The 17,712-nt window shown below is 60.1% G+C and overlaps 1 protein-coding gene across 1 annotated transcript; it reads right to left on the bottom strand.

Moving 5' to 3' along the window:
• Nucleotides 1-467: 467 nt before the first annotated feature.
• On the bottom strand, nt 468-17,306 carry CRLF2 (cytokine receptor like factor 2). Its single transcript, XM_037027727.1, has 8 exons — nt 17,205-17,306; nt 9,482-9,584; nt 8,101-8,261; nt 6,877-7,010; nt 5,274-5,436; nt 4,376-4,481; nt 2,872-2,956; nt 468-1,091 (listed from the first exon to the last, which is right to left on the bottom strand). Exons 1-8 carry the CDS (start codon nt 17,290-17,292, stop codon nt 813-815), a joined length of 1,119 nt encoding a protein of 372 aa, XP_036883622.1. The 5' UTR covers nt 17,293-17,306; the 3' UTR covers nt 468-812.
• Between the last annotated feature and the right edge of the window lie 406 nt (nt 17,307-17,712).

Raw genomic sequence — 17,712 nt, forward strand, 5'->3', positions numbered from 1 at the left:
CCGCGATAGTTCTCATGACAACCCCCTCCTTCTGTCTCTCGATTTCAGGGGCCAGCTGAAACCGGCGAGGCCCAGTCCACGGGAGGCGATGCTTCTGGTGACTGTGCTGTCTCCCCTGTGTCACCAACGGAGCCAGGACTCCAGAAGGAAATGCCCCAGTTCTCGCCCACGGGGGTGTTGCCCTTGCAGAGAGCAAGAGCCGGGGGGCTGGCTGCCAGCGATGAACTAGGGTGCCTTCCAGGCCCATAGCTTCTGGCCGCTTTGCGGGGTATAGGTTCCAGAAAACAAAACACCCAGGACATTGCTCCCAAGGGTTCGTGCGGGAAAAGGGGGGGACGTGGAGGGTGTAGGGGAAGGAAGGGGGTGTCAGGGCAGCCCGGGCCCTGACCGTGCCCTGGCTGGGTGGCTTAGCAGATGGGAGCGTCATCCTTCTCTCTCTCTCTTTCTCCCTGTCTCTGTTTCCCCTCTGTTCCCCTCTCTCTCTCAAATCGATGGAAAATATCGTCGGTTGAGGATCGGGGTGGGGGTGAGGGGTCAGCCCGGAAGATATGGGAGCTGAAACCAAAGACCAGATGCAATCCACCTTCAGCCCTGGGACAACGTGGCCCGTGGGGTGAAAGCTGAGTCGGGCACAGCACTGTTTGGGCGGCCGGGGGCTCGGTGAGTCCCCACACGTGGGCATCATTGGTCCGGGGTGTCTGTCCCCTTCACCGGGGAGGACATCGAGTCCCCGGGGAAGATCTCCTCGGTGTGTCTGTGACCACATGCACCTGCCACTGGCTCTGCATGGTGGAGAGCCGTCTGCAGCCGCCTCACAATGTCACATACGCGTTGTCATCCACCACAAACGTGAAGCCCCCCAGAGAGACCTGCTCCTTGCCTGGGGCGGGCGGGCAGGGCAGCGGGTCGGGGTCCCCCGTGGCTTCCTTCTGCACCGTCTGTGGGTGCGAGGGGTCTGTCACCGTGACCACGGGCATCTCGGCCTTGGCCGTGGGCAGCTGTACCAGGAGCGGCTCTGTCAGGACAGACTCCTGCTCCCTGTCCTCTACCTTACTCAAGAGGGCGATGTCCTGCGTGTCCTTGATCCATTCCTGTGGGGACACAGCACGGGAAGTCTCACGCAGGCAGGAAACCCGGGGTCAGCGAGCTGCCTGGGGGTGCAGTGGGGGGAGCAAAGGGCCCCTGCCCCAGCGCCCCCACATGTGTCCACAGCAGCCTGCGGGTTCCCCCATGGAGCACAGCAGCTGTCAAACCTACAGCTGTGCAAGGCCAGCCTCAGACACAACGCGAGTCTAGAGCCAGTGGCTTTAGCACGCGAGGGCTTTCCGTGTGCTCCGTCGGCTCTCTCCCTTGAAGGCGAGGGGGCCGCGCCACCCCCGCGTGGCAGGGAGGCTGTGGGGAGCTGAAAGCAGCATCAGCAAACAGCGCCCACCGCAGGAGCTCCCCGCCCTGTGGGTGCGTCAAAGCAGCGCGCGGATTTCCCCTTTGTCCGCAGGACTCGCGCTTGGAAACGGTCTCTCCTGTCCCTTGGGAACCCATACGGGCCTCACTGCTCTAAGGAAACTAACGGAGCTCGGAGCTCGCCATCAGCCTGCCGCACCTACCCGGCACAAGCCCCGCCCCCTCGCCTGTCTGGCCACGCCCCTCTCCTGGTCCGGCCCCGCCCCCTCTCCTTGGTCCAATCTCTTCTCCATGCTCCACCAATCCTCCCCTGAAATGGCATGAGCCCCGCGGGGACCCCCCTCTTTGGGGTTTTCCTTTCTTTTCCGTGACCCCCTCCCTGCCTCATGGGCCTACGAAATGGACCTTTTGTCTGGTTACTGTGTCTCTCTAATCTGTCCTTTGTCCATTTGGTGCATTGTGCACCGCCAGCCCAGAACCTAAGAGAGCAGAGTGTAGGGTTTCTCTCCTCTCTTGTTTAATTCTGGTTTTTTCCCCCCTCCTCTATACCTAGTCAGCTTTGAAATTCGCTTCGCTCCTGCAGGAAGATGAGTGGCACACACTGCTTCTCCCAAAAGGTGTATATATGCCCAAGTCCTGACCTTCTGAATTGGGAAGGTGGTTTTATTCGGAAATAGAGTCTGGGTAGGTGGGATTACTGAACAGTCAGAGAGGAGGTGGTCCTGGGTCAGGGTGGCCCTGCATCCGGGGACAGGGTCCTGAGAAGGACACAGAAGAGGAGACGCAGACCCAGAGGAGAAGCCATGTGGAGACGGAGGCAGAGACGGGAGGGACGCAGCCACCAGCGCGGGACAGGATGCCTGGAGCCCCCAGGAGCTGGAAGAAGAGGCAGGAAGCGCCCCCCCCCAAAGCCTGTGGAGGGAGCACAGCCCTGGGACCCCTGGACCTCAGGGGCCTGGTCCCCAAGACGGGGGAGGGTGACTGTGTGACGTTTTGAGCCCCCTGGTGTGTGGCCTCCCCAGGGAACTGAGAACACGCTTATCACATTGAGCTATAAAATCCCCGCTGGACCCTGGGGCCTCTGGTGGGCTCCTTGAGGTGGGAGCGGCCCCTCCCCCCTAATTCTCCACCAGCAATAACCATGGCAGTGAATGTTGGGAAGCAAACATGGGCGGCCCGCGTTCCGCGTGAGGGGAGCAGACACGCCTCCCTGGTGTGTGAGGAGAGCCGGTTCGGCGGGGCGCAGATCTCTGGGGCCGATTTCTAGAGAACCCACTTTTAGGGATGCCTGGGGTCTGTGCCTCTCCGAACGAAAGATGAAAATGACAAGCCGCGGGTTTGAGACCAGCAGAGGCTCGCGGGCACTGGACGAAGTGGCCGGAATGTGCGTTGGCGTTTAGCTCGGTGCTCCGGGGAGGCGTGAGGGCGTGAGCCAGCCCACCAGGCCAGCCCGCACAGTGTGACGCTTACCTGGAAGTTTCCGTGGTGGGACTCGAAGAGCCCGGGGAAGGTGACCTTGGGGTCCGGCACGCGGGGCATCAGCAGCCTCTTCACTCTGCAGGGCACACAGAGAGCTTGCTCACACAGGGGACTCGGCGCCCAGATGGAACCGGGACCCCAGATTCCACGGGCACCCTGCCCCCCCCGGCCACCCACGTGAAGCCCACCAGGGGTGTCAGCTGAGGGTCATACAGCACCTCTCGGGCCCGTAGTGATTCCTCTTTATTCCTTCTTCGTTGATGCGTTCAGCTGAATTTTGCCCGCATCCCCAAATCTCTAGGTCGGAGCCCTAACCCCCACAATGTGGCTGAACAATGGGGCATGAAGCCCTTTACCAGGTAATTAAGGACCCACTGAGCTCCCCAAGGGGAGGCCGGAGGTGCACCACTTTGGGTATTTGGCGGCACTTGAGAGGGGCTGTCTGCCCTCCCCCCAGAACCCCAAACACAGCAAGTTCCCCTTTCGCAGAAGTTGTTGTGTTTTGGTTGGTTTTTTTTGGTAAAGGCGCCCCCGGCCCCTTTCCAGGAAGCGAAGGAGCGGCACCACCAGCCGCGATGACGAGATAATTCTGCACGGCAAGCCTTTATCTGCTGCTCACTTCCTCCGTGCGTTTCTCCCCCCCCCCCCCCCCCCCCCCCGACCCCCCCCCCCCCCCCNACCCCCCCCGGCCGGGACCTCGCACCGCTTCCACGCCCGTGGCCCTCGCTCCCGTCCCCTCTCCCTCAAAGTGCTGTGCGACTGCCCCCAGACTAACTGCCTTTGGGGGGCTTTTGGTTCTTTTCTGTGATGCCCTCTTGCGTGTGAACGCCGTACCGTGATGAGGAAACCCATGCCTCTCCTCCTAGGAATCTGTCTCCGGTCCGATTAATTCGCGCACCCTCGGGTGCAGAGCCTAAGAGGTGTAACCTAGGGGATGCTAATGCCACAGGGCCGGTGTGTTTGTGGCAAGAGAGGAATCCCGGGCCTGTTGGCGCCCGTGGAGAAAAGATCAGGTGAAGACACGGGAAGGAGACGCCGCCCTCACACCAAGGCCCCAGGAGGAGCCAGCCCTGCCCACACCTGGACCGTCCGACAGTCAATACCACTGCCCCCGTTGCTATGGGAACCGTCTCCTAAGAAACCAGGACGGCGCCCGGAACCTTGGGCATCGGCACCTTCCGACTCATAACCACCAAACACCTGCACGCAGGTGAGTCTAAACCCAGGTGGGAGAGCAGCGGTGACGTTGTTTTGTGGGCAGCTCACGGAGAAAATGAATTCATAGAACACTTTTCAAATGCTGTGTACGGTCTCAGAGAATATTGTCTTGTGATGTCTGCGCCTGGACGTAAAAACTGGACGGGCCTCGTGGGGGGACGTGGTGGTCAGCCAACTGACCGTTGCCGAGGGTCCCCCTCTTCTCCCCCTTCCCGGGCGTGTTAGAACGGACCCCTCCGTCGGTGAGGCTGGCGCGCCTGGCGAGGACGGGCCTCACCTGTGCAGTTTCCACAGCGTCAGGGGCAGGAGGAGGACGATCAGGGCGGCGACCATGCCGTACACGACGATGAATCTGGAGGAGGGCGGTGTCTTCTCGCAGGAATCTAAAGCAAAACAGGTGGCGCGCCGTTGGTTTATCACAGGAGACTCTGATCGAGCTCCCACGCCCACGTCCATTTTGTCTTGTGTACGCATGTCAGTTTGTCAGGGCCGGGAAGTTGGGACCTGGGTTGGCAGCATCCTGGAAGGGCAGAAGGTGTCCCCGGACAGACGTACATCGGGCCCGTGGTGTGGGCTCATCGCACCGCCCTTCCGCACTGGCCTTGCCAGGCTGTTTGAGGGTGCACAGGCTCACTTCTGCATACCAGCTGTGAGTCTTCTATCCATCCATCCACCTACCACCCATCCATCCATCTACCCACTAGTTATCTATTCACTCATCCATCAGTCATCTTCCCACCTAGGTGTCACCAATCCATCTATCCATCTTTCCACTGATCATGTATTATCAAGGTATGTACTTATCATATATCGTCCACCTACTCATCCATCCGTCCATCATCTATCCGTATCAGCTACGTATGAATCTTTGAGCGACCTATTTACCTGTTTCTATCATCCACCTATTTAACCTGCAGATCTATCCACCCCCACAGGTATGCCTACGTCAATGTAACACCATTCGCAAATAATCCTTATTGTTTCCCGTTGCCAGCTTACGAGACGCAAACACTAAAAATCAGCCCCGATGCAAAATGCGGCTGGAGAGAAAATCGAGCGGAGGCGTTGCCTTCAAACTGACCTCCTGGCAAGGAGGGAGGTCCTCGGGGTTCCCAGGTGCCCTGTGCCCCCCCCCCCCCCGGTGCCGGCCCGCGTGGCCGCGTCACCAGCCTCACCTCGCAGCTCGCCCCTCTGCCGGTGGGCCACCTCCGACCAGTCGCTGGGGTAGGTATGCGGGCCGTAGCTGGCCTCCTGGGCCGTCACTCTGGCCCGGAAGCTGTAACACCTGCCGGCGTCCAAGCCTTGGAGCGTCACGTTGCAGGTGTCTTCCTCCTTGGACTGCAGGGAACAGAGACGAACAGGTGCATTGGTTGGCAGCAACAACAGCAGAATCCTTTAACCACAGAGACGAGTCCAGGTGCCAGTGGAGAGTGCTTCAGGGCCCGCCAGTCGTCCTTTGAACAGAGGAAGCGTTTGTTTCCGAAATAGAAGGGCAGCACGTGGAGAAACTTAACCTGCTAAAAGGTAGCCGCCGTGAACGAATGTGTATCGTTCCCTTCCCGCAACCGATAGAATACAATGTTGCACCGTGCGCGTGGCTACTGATCCGTAAATATGCATTTTTAAAAGAGTTCATTTATTTATTTTTAGGGTGGGGAGGAGGGAGAAAGAGAGGGAGAAGAACATTCGTGCGTGGTTGCCTCTGGGGCGCCCCCTGCTGGGACCTGGCCTGCCACCCAGGCACGTGCCCTGACTGGGAATCGAACCCGCAACCTGTTGGTTCCCACGCTGGCGCTCCATCCACTGCGCCACACCAGCCAGGGCAGTACATATTCTTTAAAGCGTCCACTTGTGGCTCTTTAATGGTGTATTATATTAATGTAGCCCTATTTTTTTAAAATCTTCAACCAAGGATATGTGTATTGCTTTTAGAAAGAGAGAGACACAGAGAGAGAGAGAGAAACCTCAATCGGGTGCCTCCCGTAGGTGCCCCGACCAGGGATCGAACCCGTAACCCAGGTGTGCGCCCTGACTGGGGATCAACCCTGCGGCCCTTTTGTATAGAGAACGGCACTCCAACCAGCTGAGCATCCCAGCCAGGGACGATCGATCGTCTGGGGGCTGTTCGTCTATTGGGTGACATACAGGGGGCCCAAATCTTGCATTTCTCTGAGGAGAATTGATTCTGCTCCAGTCAGTCCAGCCACACAGTCTGAGCTCCCCCCTTTCCTGACAGGCTCCCTGCCGCCTCAGTTCCGTTTGATGGTGTTTCGCCGTCATTTGGACTGTTATTGCTGTGTGTCCCCATTTTAGGGTGTCTCCCCCAGGGGGTGCCGCCCCCTCACTCTCTCCCTGGCCATCTCGCTCTCGAGTTTTACCGAAACTCTCATCCGCTTTTCCTGCGTGCTGCTCGGCTCCACCGTCAAGGTGACACCTCCAACGGTACTGCACACCGGCCCACCCCAGGGAGGACATTCCCCCGGCTGACGTGCACCCATGTGCCCTGAGGAATGCCATTCATGGAGACCCCCCCTGAGGACAGAGCTCGGGTGTCCTGCTGGGAAAATGGGGTCCTTCGTGGGACTAGAGGCGCGTGCGTGCGTGCAAGACCGAGAAAGCCCTGGCGGGGGGGGGGGGCTCTCAGCTGGTTGGAGCGCCATCCCGGGCACCACCAAGAGGTTGTGGGTTCGATCCCTGGTCCGGATGCTGATGGGAGGCAACTGGTGGATGTCTCTAGAGGCAGCATCTCGGGGCTGTCTCCCCACCCCGGCCACTCACCTGCCACTCTTGGTCAAAGCTGCTCTTGTGCTGGACTTCGTACCGGAGTCTTCGGTGCGGCAGATCGGAACACGTCACCGTGATGGCTTCCCCGTGCCAGTGAAACTGGAGGTCTCGCGGGGAGTTGGGTTTCACTAAGGGGTTGGGGGAGAGGACACGGGGACCGTCACCATTGTGACGAGATGGTGGACCGCACCCCCGTTTCTGCGGTGGCCGTGGTGAGATGGCTGGCGTTGCCTTTCCTCCGACGGTCATTCCTTTGGGGGTGTGCGGGTCCCTTCTCTGCAGGACCTTGATAATAATAGAGCTTTTACCCTGGACGCCAAGGACTGACCAAGGTACGTGTGCCCGGAAGGAGCTTCCTGAAGTTGCGTGACCAACTTGCGTTTCTGTGATGGGTTGAATCCTGGTGCCTCCCCCCCGCCCCCCGCAAAAAGAAAAAAAAAGCATGTTAATGCCCCCCCCCCCGCTAGGACCTCAAATATGGTGTCCTTTGGAAGTAGGATGGTTCTAGATGTCGCTATTTAACGGAAGACGAGGCTGTCTTGCCGTTCAGGTGGCCGCGAACCCCGTCTGGCTGGGGTCCTTGAAAGGGGAAGAAGAGACCGGGCTGTGCCTGGGCACGTCGCCGATTCTCACTCAGAGCGCCGGGAAGGAATCTGCCGGGCCAGCACCCGGAGATTGCTCTCCTAGCCTCCCACATGGCGAGGCCAGAGGGGTTTCCTGATAGCCACCCCGTCTGGGAGGACGCCGTGGCTGCCTTAGGGAGTTCATGCCGTGTCTCTGAGTGCGTTTGTCAGCAGGGGGCCCCGTGGGTCGCCTCCGATTCTGAGAGGCGGCCTGGACACCCATCCCTAATTTAAAAAGAAAAGAAAAAAAGCTACTTCCCAGATATATAGAATAAAGCATATGTGTTTGGAGAGAAGGTTTCTCCACGTCTGCGGTATTCTCTAATCCTACGCAAACAATCCACCTCGAAGCACCGAAGGAACGCAAATGGGGGGGGGGGGGTGTTGTGCGCGGAGGGTGTATTTCTCGGCTCATTGGGGGGGACACCACCAAAGCCACGTCACTGGCTCACGGTCTCCAGCGACAGCCTTCGCGGAGTCTCCCCTCGGGCGCACGCATCTCTGTCTGTGGTGCGCGTGTGGAGAGAGAACCTTCCGGAAGGCCGGCCTCTTTGGTGCCGGGGTAGGAGCAGCCCTCTGCCCTCCGGGCACTCACGGTAGTCGGCGATCCACTTGCTGTCGGAGAAAATGGGGTGGGTCCCGTTGCCGATGGAGAAGTCCATCACCGAATCCGCTGTGGCCTGGAGGAGACAGCCCACGGTGAGACCGTGCCGAAGGATGTAGCTGGGACATTGGCTGTAATTGTCACCCTGGAACCTGCAGGGAGAAGGGAGAAGAGAGAACGCCTGGCTGTAGGCTGTCTCGGGCGGAAGCCTCGTAGTGTGTCTGCGGGCCACGGGCTCCGATCGGGGGCCTTCCAGACAGAAAAGCATTCCTTCGCCCGAGTGTTTAAACCCTCTGTTGAGAGGGCTGGGCGGTGACAACCCAAACGTATGCCCGCGTCCCAGTCCCAGGAACCTGCGGACAGGCGGAAACAGGGCGTCCGCGGGTGGGAGGAGGGACGGATCTGAGAGGAGGTGGCCCTGCATCCAGTGACAGTGTCCTGAGAAGGGACAGAAGAGGAGACACAGACCCCGAGGAGAAGCCACGTGGAGACAGAGGCAGAGACGGGAGGGGCGCGGCCACCAGCCCGGGGACGTCTGGAGCCCTCTGAGCCGGGAGAGGTGGAGGGATTGCAGCCCCGAGACAATCCACGCACATGATCTCAGACGTCCGGTCTCCGGGCTGGACAGAGGGTGACCGTCTGGGGTTCGAAGAAGCTCAAAACTTTAGGAAACTAAAAACTAACGCCCGGACGCCGCCCGCGACCCATCTCTGGGGCGTCTCTGGAGAAGCCAGCCCTTCCTTTTTTTTTTTTTTCCTCCTGGGAGTTTTGCTTTCCGAATCAAGTCATCTTAAAAATGTCCCTGTTTTGTACCCTTTTGCCCTAATCTCTTAGATCAAACAGCGCGTCACACGCCCAGGTCTGTGGAACTGAACTCAATGCATGTGGGGAGCACCCTTCCCGTAACGTGGGCACCCACGTCTTCCGGGGCGCACGGCGAGGTAAACGAAGCTGGTCCCACGGAAAGAGGTGGTTTTAGGAAGTGGAGCCTGCTGTCCCGATACCCTGAAAGGGGATCCTGAAATCCTCTTTGCGAGGGTGGCGGAGCGGGTGGTGTGTCCAGGCAGCGGGCCTCCCGGAAAGTGTGCCTGCCGAGACGTTGAAAGTGACCCCCACCGTGAACAGAGTGTGTCGTGAACGCCGGGGCGAGAATCTGGGCAGCTCCGCGTGTGACTCGGCCGTCACGTGGTCAGGCTTGCGGCAGCGTGCTTGCGCTTGGAAGGGAGAAAGAAACACGCGTATTTGGTCCTTAGACCTGCGCGTTTCAGAGCTTTCCTCTCTTGCCCCCCCCCCACTGCGGATCTCTCCGAAGAGGAGGCCTTTGAGCGCAGGGCGTGGCTGTTCATTATTTTTGTCCCCGGCCGGCACTTACCTGTACCAGAAAGTGAAATTAGTCCCCGCGTGCTCGCTGGTATTCCACGTCACCTGCACCGTTTCGAAATTGAAGTTGATGATGTGAAATGGCGATACTTCCCCTGGGGGCGGGGGCGGGGAGAAAATAGAAGAGGGCTTTAGGAGACGCGGAAAAGAGTTTGGGTTTGTCCAGTGATGTCCACGCGCGCCTGTCATGAAGATCATACGGCTGGCGTCGCTCAGGGGGATGGAGCGCGGGCCTGCGAACCAGAGGATCGCGGTTCGATTCCCAGTCAGGGCCCACGCCTGGGTGGCGGGCCGGTTCCCGGCAGGGGACGCACGAGAGGCAACCGTACGTGGATGTTTCTCTCCTTCCCTTCCCCTCTAAATATGAATAAATAAAATCTTTAGAAAGAAATAAAGGTCCTACGGCGCTTTGAAAGGACCGATGAAACCCAGAATTTTTCACACACCCGCCAGTCATTAAGTCCGTGAGTGAGGAGCCCAAGGATCGGTGGATAGAAGCTGAAGGTGGGTCAGGCCCATTACCCAGCTGAGAGGCCCCCCACCCACAGCAGGACGAGAGCGGTCTTTGTCCTGGCGTTTTCGAGACCAGCCGTCGTTGTCTGTAGCACCCGCTGAATCCCAACTGCACGTCCAGCGGCACCGTCCTTGGTGGGAGCGAAGAGGGACGTTGGGCGCTGTCCCCCCGCGCACCAAAGTCACGGTCCCCCCTCAGAACGCCACACGTGACCGCTTGAGGAGAAGCTGGAGGACTAGTGGGTCTTTCGGTCTCTGAAGAGCCACTCGGGTCTCGGTAGGTCTGACCTCGGTACAGCTCTGTGGGGCGGGTCTGCGAACAGTCAGTGGGTGTATTCTGGAGCAGAGGCGTGGTGACGTGGCGGAGGAGGAGAGCTGGGCGTGTGCCTGTCAGAGAAGGGAGCTGCCGCTGTTGAGAGACGGCAGGCTCCAGCCCACCCCGTGGCGTTGGATTAAAAGGGGAAACGTCAAGATACACGATAGATCGATCGATAGATAGGTAGAAGATTGGCACATGCAAGACTGACGGAGGCGATGGATGGATAGATAACGAAAGATGGACATACGTCCGCATGGATGAATATGACGGATGGGTGGAAAGGTGGATGGAGGGATGGATAACGAAATATACAAATGATAGACAGATATTGAACGGAGACGTAGATGCTAGATGATGGATGGACGGATGGATGGTTCGATGAATATGGTGCGCGGTTGAACAGAAGCATGAATGATAGATGGATGGAGAGAGAGATGGACAGGTGAGAGGCAGACAGACAGGCATAGAAAGGTCGGCCCTGGCTGGTGTGGCTCGGTGGATTGGACGCCGGCCCGAGAACCAAGGGTCGACTCTCAAAGTCGATCCGCAGCCCCCTGAGATGGAGAGAGACCGGGGTGGGCATCTCCGCCCTTCAGAAGAGGAAGCCGTGCTTCTCTTGCAGGCCCAGGACATTTCGACCCGCGTCCGCTGCCCGCCTGGAAAATTCCTCGCCGATAAGGCCACACGCCCCCAGGTTCCAGCTGAGAAGGAAGCGAGCTTTTGTGGTTCCGAGCCTCGCCCACACTGTGACTCAGCTACAGGGTCAAAAGGTAAGCCACGGGGGCGTGAAGGGGACAAGGGCACCGGGGTCCCCTCGGGTCTGTGGTCCTTGTCCGCTAAGTTCTCCCGATGGGGTCGTCCGTGGCTGGCGGGTTCCAGGGGGCACAGGTGGGGGTCGGGCCCTCCCCCCTGGCCTGCGGCGGGGATTCTCAGACGTGGACTGACAGGAAGCCAGGGTCGCCGTCGAGTGGTTTCTTCTCCTCGTCGCACCTTCCCAAGCAGGTTCAGGGTTCGCGAGCGGTTCCCGGGGGCTCAGGCACCTTCACAGAGACAGAGAAACCGCTCTGTGCGGGCCGCCTCCCGAACTTCGTGTGGGCACGTCCCGGCTACCCACGGGACGCCAACTTCTCTCTGCCAGGGCCGCGGGAGGGACTCACGGCGCCGGCATCGTTCCAGTTCACACGCTTTACGTGGCCACCAAGCGGGAGGTCCCTTTTGGGGTCTCGGTAGCACTGGACCACGGCTGGGTGAATGGACCACGGCTGCTTTACCCACTCGCCTAGTGACGGGCCCTTGGGTCGTTTCCAGGTCTCGGCGACCGTGAACAACGTCGCAAAGAGCAGCGTCCCGGTGGACGTGTTTTTAGAAATCAGTGTTTCCGGTGCCGGGAGACATAGCCTTAGAAGGAGAACAAGGCGCACAGAGGAAGGCGGGCGCCACGTGGTTTCTCCTACATGTGGCATCTCTGCAACAGGGTACACAGACCCACAGACTGCCCATCAGAGAACACACGGACCGTGGCCGCATAGGCTGAGGACTTGGGGAAGCTAGTGAAAAGCAGGAAGCAATTAGGATCACGTGGGCAGTGACGGACTAGCCACGGGCCTGGAAAACCCAGCCGGGGAATACAGTCAGTCATGTTGAAATAACTGTGTAGGGTGCCTGGTGGGTGCTGGAAATACCAAAGAGGTGACTTGGAAAGTGGCGCAAGTATCGCCCCGGCTGGCGCGGCTCCGTGGATTGAGCGCGGGCCTGCGAAGGATCGCCGGTTCGATTCCCAGTCGGGGCACGTGCCTGGGTTGCGGGCCAGGTCCCAGCAGGGGGCGCACGAGAGGCAACCACGCATTGATAGTTCTCTCCCTCTCTCCTCCCCTTCCCCTCTAAAGATAAATAAATCATAATGGTTTTTAAAAAGAGAAAGTTGTGCAAGCATCTCCTCACGACGCTGGACCCCCGACACTAACACGGGAGAGGGTGGAAACGCCGACTCTTGCTGAAACGATAACTCACAGGACCCACACCCCCCTCCACACGTTCCCTGCTCTGTGGAGCCCCCGCCACCGGCTGGGTGGAAGACCCCGCCCGCTATGTGCTCCTCGAGGCCCCACCCACTGTGTGGCATGCAAACAGGAACGAGTGTGGGGAGCCCCTTTCCACGAGAGGGGTAAGGGAAGTTGTGAAACTGCATCCCCCCCGACCCCGAAATACGGAGACTGGTTTTTCGGTTGCCTAAATGATCAGGTACCACAGATGGCCCCTCTGGGGGCCCCCTGGGTTTAGCAGAGGCTGCTGTGGGGGACCCCTGGTGCGGGGAAGCCCCGGGGCGAGAGGCAGTCGTCGCCGTCCATCTCAAGAACACGTGAGAACAGCCAGATCAGAACGATGGCCGGCTCTTCGGCACACGGCCCGGGAGGCACAGAACTGTCTGGTTTTACGCTTATTCAGCAACGGACGGCTTAGCCTGTCTCTTCCTCCTTCGGGGGAGAAGCGGCTCCGTGGGGAGCAGATGGTGTATGTGGCTGAGTTTCCCCCACAGCAGCAGAAAGTCCCCCATCTCCACGGGCATTGCCCCGTCCGGACCCATCGGGCAGGTTGTGGGTAGCATCCTGGTGGCCCCACGTCCCATGAAAGATGCCATCCGGGTCTCGTCATGTCACCGTCCTGTCTCCCCAGGTCAGCCTCCCCACGCCCCCCCCCCGGAGAGCGCTCACGGCCACAGAGGTGTGCTTCCGACACGGGGTCACCCCGGAAACAGGCGCCGCACATACTGGTCACTGCGGATGTGTCTGGCCATGGAGAGAGGTTTTGAGAAGCAGGGGCGCACACGGCCAGTTGTAGGAGAGAACCGGCGGCGACCAGGTAGCCCTGGTGATGGAAGGGGCTTGTAGCTGGACAGGGATAAAAGGACAGAGAGACAGACAGGTAGAAACAGGCAAGCCAAGAGGGACCTCGGTTTCGGGGACAGTTCCCTCGGCGAAAGCTGCCACTCTGTGGGAAACCCCCACTTTCCTGGAAGCCCGTGTGAATTCCCCAGAAATCCGAACAAGCCATCCATGAGAAAAGGAACTTAAAACACGAACACGGCAAGACCGTACACCCCGGAGGCCCCTCCCGGAGTCAGATTCGCAGAGACCGACAGTGGACAGTGGGGGCCGGGCACGAGGGAGAGGGAGGGGCGGGAGAAGCTGCTGGGGACAGAGCTGGGGTTTGGGACGAGGACAAGGTTCTGGGAATGACGGTGGGCACGGTTGCCCAACGGGGTGAGTGCACGTGCGTCCCGCCGCGGAGCCGGGCGCCCCCAAACAGTTACGATGACAAATTTGACATCGTGGGTGTTATAGCGTAATGCTTTCCTAAAAAAAAAGAGAAGCCACTTAATTTGGCTTTAATTGTTGTCCATGAGACGGTCCCAGGAAATGGCTGGGATCGCTCCTGATGGCCTTATTTCCCTGTGTGACCCAGAGACATTCCCCGGTGAGGGTAGGTACGTGGGGGAACTCCTGAAAGTCCATCTGTGTGGATGAATAATGGGGGTCCAAGTACACCGTGGAGTATTACGCAGCCAGGAACAAGGGGTGGGGCTCTGACTCAGGCTGCAGCGTGGAGGGACCTCGAACACAGGAGGCTGTGTGAGAGACGCCAGACGCTCACGGTCCCGTGGTGTGGATTCCGAGTGTGGGAAACGCCCAGAGCAGGCCGATCCGCGGGGACAGAGCGCGGGGAGGTGAGGAAATCGATGGGGACCCAGATGAGCGGGGACCTCACGAGGCTGCTGTTGCCCTGACATCTGCGCCTCACAGTCCCTGCACCTGGGGAGACCCTGGGACTGGTTCTGGCTTTTTTTTTCTTTTCTTTCCTCACAAACCCACCCAGGGGGCGGAGCGTGTGCAGGTGAACACATGTGCACGCTGTGGGCCATCGTTGAAATAGCAACGGTTTTGGTCTACAGCTACGGCCCGCCTCCCCCTCAAAATCCACCTGCAGAAGAGGGGGCGGTCGGGGGGCGGGGGAATTTGGGTTCGCGACCTTGGGGACAGCAGGGGACGTCACATCCAATACTGCTGCGTGTTTTGGAAAGTCCCTGTCGGGTGAGGCCAGAGCAGCAGGTCCTGCCTTCCTTCCCTCCCTCCCTCTATCTCCCCGTCCATTCCATCTCCCTCCCTCCTTCCTTCCTCCCTTCAATGTGGATTCAATCTGCAGCTGAAATGTGAGGATCAGCAACAAGACCCCGAGCCCACGGCAATGCCCGCCACACGGTGTGGCCGCCCCCCCAGCCCGCCCTCGCCCGGCCCTGCTCTGGAGTTCAGCTCATGCCGTCCACTGTGCGAGGCCCTCCGGGGGTCCCCGGGGTCCGGCTCGGGTACAGGCCATCTGCACCTTGTCCTTGTTCTGAGTTTCAGCATCTGTCTCCCACCCGGGACGCCGTGGAGGACTCTGCCCGTCTTCAGCGTGCAACGTGGCTTCCTGGCAATTCCCCGACACTCCCTGGGAGACCTGATCGGGGCAGGGTGGCCAATGACAATGGAGGTGACACCTAGGGACCCTCCCCTGCTGCTGTCCCCCCAGCATCTCTGGAGCCGCTCACATGACCTAATCCACAGTCATCAAACCCCGTTGAAAACTCGGAAGACCCTCGCGGGGCCCACCGTGCATACGGCCCATTCTAAGCAGGTACCGAAAGGGGGGGGGGTATGAGTGTTCTGGGGACTTGTGGCAAAGGACCACAGGTCGGGGGACTTAAACCACAGACATGCACCCACACCCACCCCGTCCTGGAGACCAGGCGTCTGAGGTCCAGGGGTTCCAGGGCTGCACTCCCTCCACAGGCTCCAAGGAGGGGCCCTCCTGCTTCTTCCAGCTCCAGGGACCTACAGGCGTCTCCCCCCCATCTCTGCCTCCATCTCCACGTGGCTTCTCCTCTGGTCTGCGTCTCTCAGGACACTGTCCCTGGACACAGGGCCACCCTGGCCCAGGACGCCTTCCTCTCAGATTCTTCCCTCATCCCACCCGCAAAGGCCCCGTGTCCATGCGGATCCCGCCCACCGATACCAGGAATCCAGCACGCGTGTCTGATGAACACCCCGTAACCCACCAGGGGAGCGTCCCTGAGCCTCCGGGATGTTGGGAGGGACATGCCCGGAGGGGGCAGGGGCATGCAGTCCGTGGGACTGGAGCAGATACTCTCGGGGGGCCCCCGGTTCTGCCCGGACTCCACTCCTCACTGCCTGTCATCACCCTTATCTCCGTTTCCCCCAGACCAGGAGGCGTGACTTCAGCTCGGATGAGTGCTGGGCCTTGGGACAGGCCGAGGGTGGACCGAGGATGAGAGACGCCACTGGTTTGTGCGGCCGGGGACTGGCGTGTGCCCCCATGAGGAGGCACAGACCCTGCACGGTCCCGGCGTCCCCTTTTTCAAAGTTTGTTACCGGCCGCCGTGGGTCCACCGATCCGTCAGAAACACGGGCTGCCTCCGATGGGAACCTTTTCTGAAGCCAGCCTGAGGTCCTAGCACCTCAAACACAGGGTGCAGCCTTGGCGGGGTGGGGTGGGGGCCCTGAGCACCTCTGGGACCTCAGTCCTCCCCCAGGGTGGGCCCTGGGCCGAGACTGGTGGTCACGCCCCCACCCCCCCCCAATTAGTGATGGGGGGACTGGGCTCCCTTCGCTTGGTCTCTGCACCCTCGACACCCTGTTGCCTCCACCACAGCACCCCTGGAACGGCCGCAGGTAAGGAGCGGCCCTGCCCTCAACGCGCAGCAGAGCGCAGAAGCCAGAAGCTCTTTCACCAACACAGGCCGCCTCGCGCTTTCTAAGAAGTTACTAGAGAGGCTGCACCGGCTCCGCCCACGACCCGGGACACCCCTGTCTGCCCTGGGATGGGCGTCCTCCGTGGGTCAGGATCCCGAATGGGTCCCAGCTGCGTGTACCGCATCCGAGCTCCACGCCCGGGGGCGTCAGGGGGCGCGGTTCAGGGAAGCATGGGGTACACCAGAGTTCAAGTCCCCATGGACACGGCACCGATTGGAATGTTAGAAAACCAACAGGTGTCCAGAGCAGAGACTTGGAGAGTTTGGGTGACGGCAGCAGCAGGGCTGGGGGACCCATCCCTAGGCTCCCCACTGTCTACCCGACTCACAACTCTGAGATGTCAGCAAAACGGGTCACTGGGGAGGAGGCTTCCAAACCAGAGGCAAAGGGTGTGAAATCCCACGGGAAACAGCCCCCCCGAGCCTCAGGTCCCAGGGGGTGCGGCTACGGTCCCCTTCGGTCAGTGGCAGGTCCACTCCGAGCCACCAGCCCACAACCTGGTCCCTCCCCTCCGCTTCTCCGAGCCTTTTACCACAGCCTCTCACACAAGGCCGCAAGAATTTTCTGGAACCCCCCCCCCCAGGGAGCCACGTCCTGAGGGACAGACCAGGCGGTGATTCTCACTGTCACTCGCAGACAGCGGGGACCCTGGGACTGAAGGAGGACTCAGCCGATGGACGGAGATGCCCGAGGACCCGGCGGGGAAAACACCTCCTCTCTGACGTAATTTCACCCCGGGCAGGTAAATCCGCCCTCACACGAAAGCATCGTCCTCTTCGGAGGCGCAAGCAACAACTGAGTCTCCCCAGTTTTCAACCTGGCACACATGTCCATCTTATTATTAGTAGTAGTATTAGTAGTAGTAGTAGTAGTAGTAGTAGTTGCATTCAAAGCTCACCCTGAAATCAGTCAAGAATCCGCCCTTTTCCCCACGTTAGGGTCTCCAAAACCTGGGCAACCGGGTTGCAACTTTGACGCAGAAAAGAGGGAAGCTGCCAGAGAGACCCCCCCCCCCTTCCAGAACGGGTGTTACCCTGAAGGATGTTGTGGCCACACCAGCGGCCACAGGGCCTCACCCGTGGCCAGGTCCCCCGAAGCGAAGAAGAAGTCTCCCAGCAGGAGGACGGCAGCCGCGGCCACCCAGGTCCCCGGGGCCGCACTCATGCCCTGCAGGTTGTCCCCGGCAGCCTCGGATTTTCGTTCCTGACTAANGTCTCCGAAACCTGGGCAACCGGGTTGCAACTTTGACGCAGAAAAGAGGGAAGCTGCCAAAGAGACCCCCCCACTTCCAGAACGGGTGTTACCCTGAAGGATGTTGTGGCCACACCAGCGGCCACAGGGCCTCACCCGTGGCCAGGTCCCCCGAAGCGAAGAAGAAGTCTCCCAGCAGGAGGACGGCAGCCGCGGCCACCCAGGTCCCCGGGGCCGCACTCATGCCCTGCAGGTTGTCCCCCGACAGCCTCGGATTTTCGTTCCTGACTCAGAGCCGAGGTCACCGGGCTTTTAAAAGGCAGAAGCCGCCTCGGGGAAGTGACGAGAGGAAACAGACTCATGCTTTTATTGAAACCGATGACTCTTATCTAA

The sequence above is a fragment of the Sturnira hondurensis genome, unplaced genomic scaffold (genome assembly GCF_014824575.4).
Source record: "Sturnira hondurensis isolate 20B ecotype Veracruz unplaced genomic scaffold, ASM1482457v3 Scaffold0019234, whole genome shotgun sequence".
NCBI lineage: Eukaryota > Metazoa > Chordata > Mammalia > Chiroptera > Phyllostomidae > Sturnira > Sturnira hondurensis.

What these genes read in the sequence shown, in the direction of transcription:
- CRLF2 (XM_037027727.1), bottom strand. Translation starts at nt 17,292, where the DNA reads ATGAGTGCGGCCCCGGGGACCTGGGTGGCCGCGGCTGCCGTCCTCCTG. An exon ending in GCAGAGGGGCGAGCTGCGAG is followed by an intron (nt 4,482 to 5,273) that starts GTGAGGCTGGTG and finishes GTTTTGCTTTAG; the next exon opens with ATTCCTGCGAGAAGACACCG. An exon ending in ACGCTGTGGAAACTGCACAG is followed by an intron (nt 2,957 to 4,375) that starts GTGAGGCCCGTC and finishes TGTGCCCTGCAG; the next exon opens with AGTGAAGAGGCTGCTGATGC.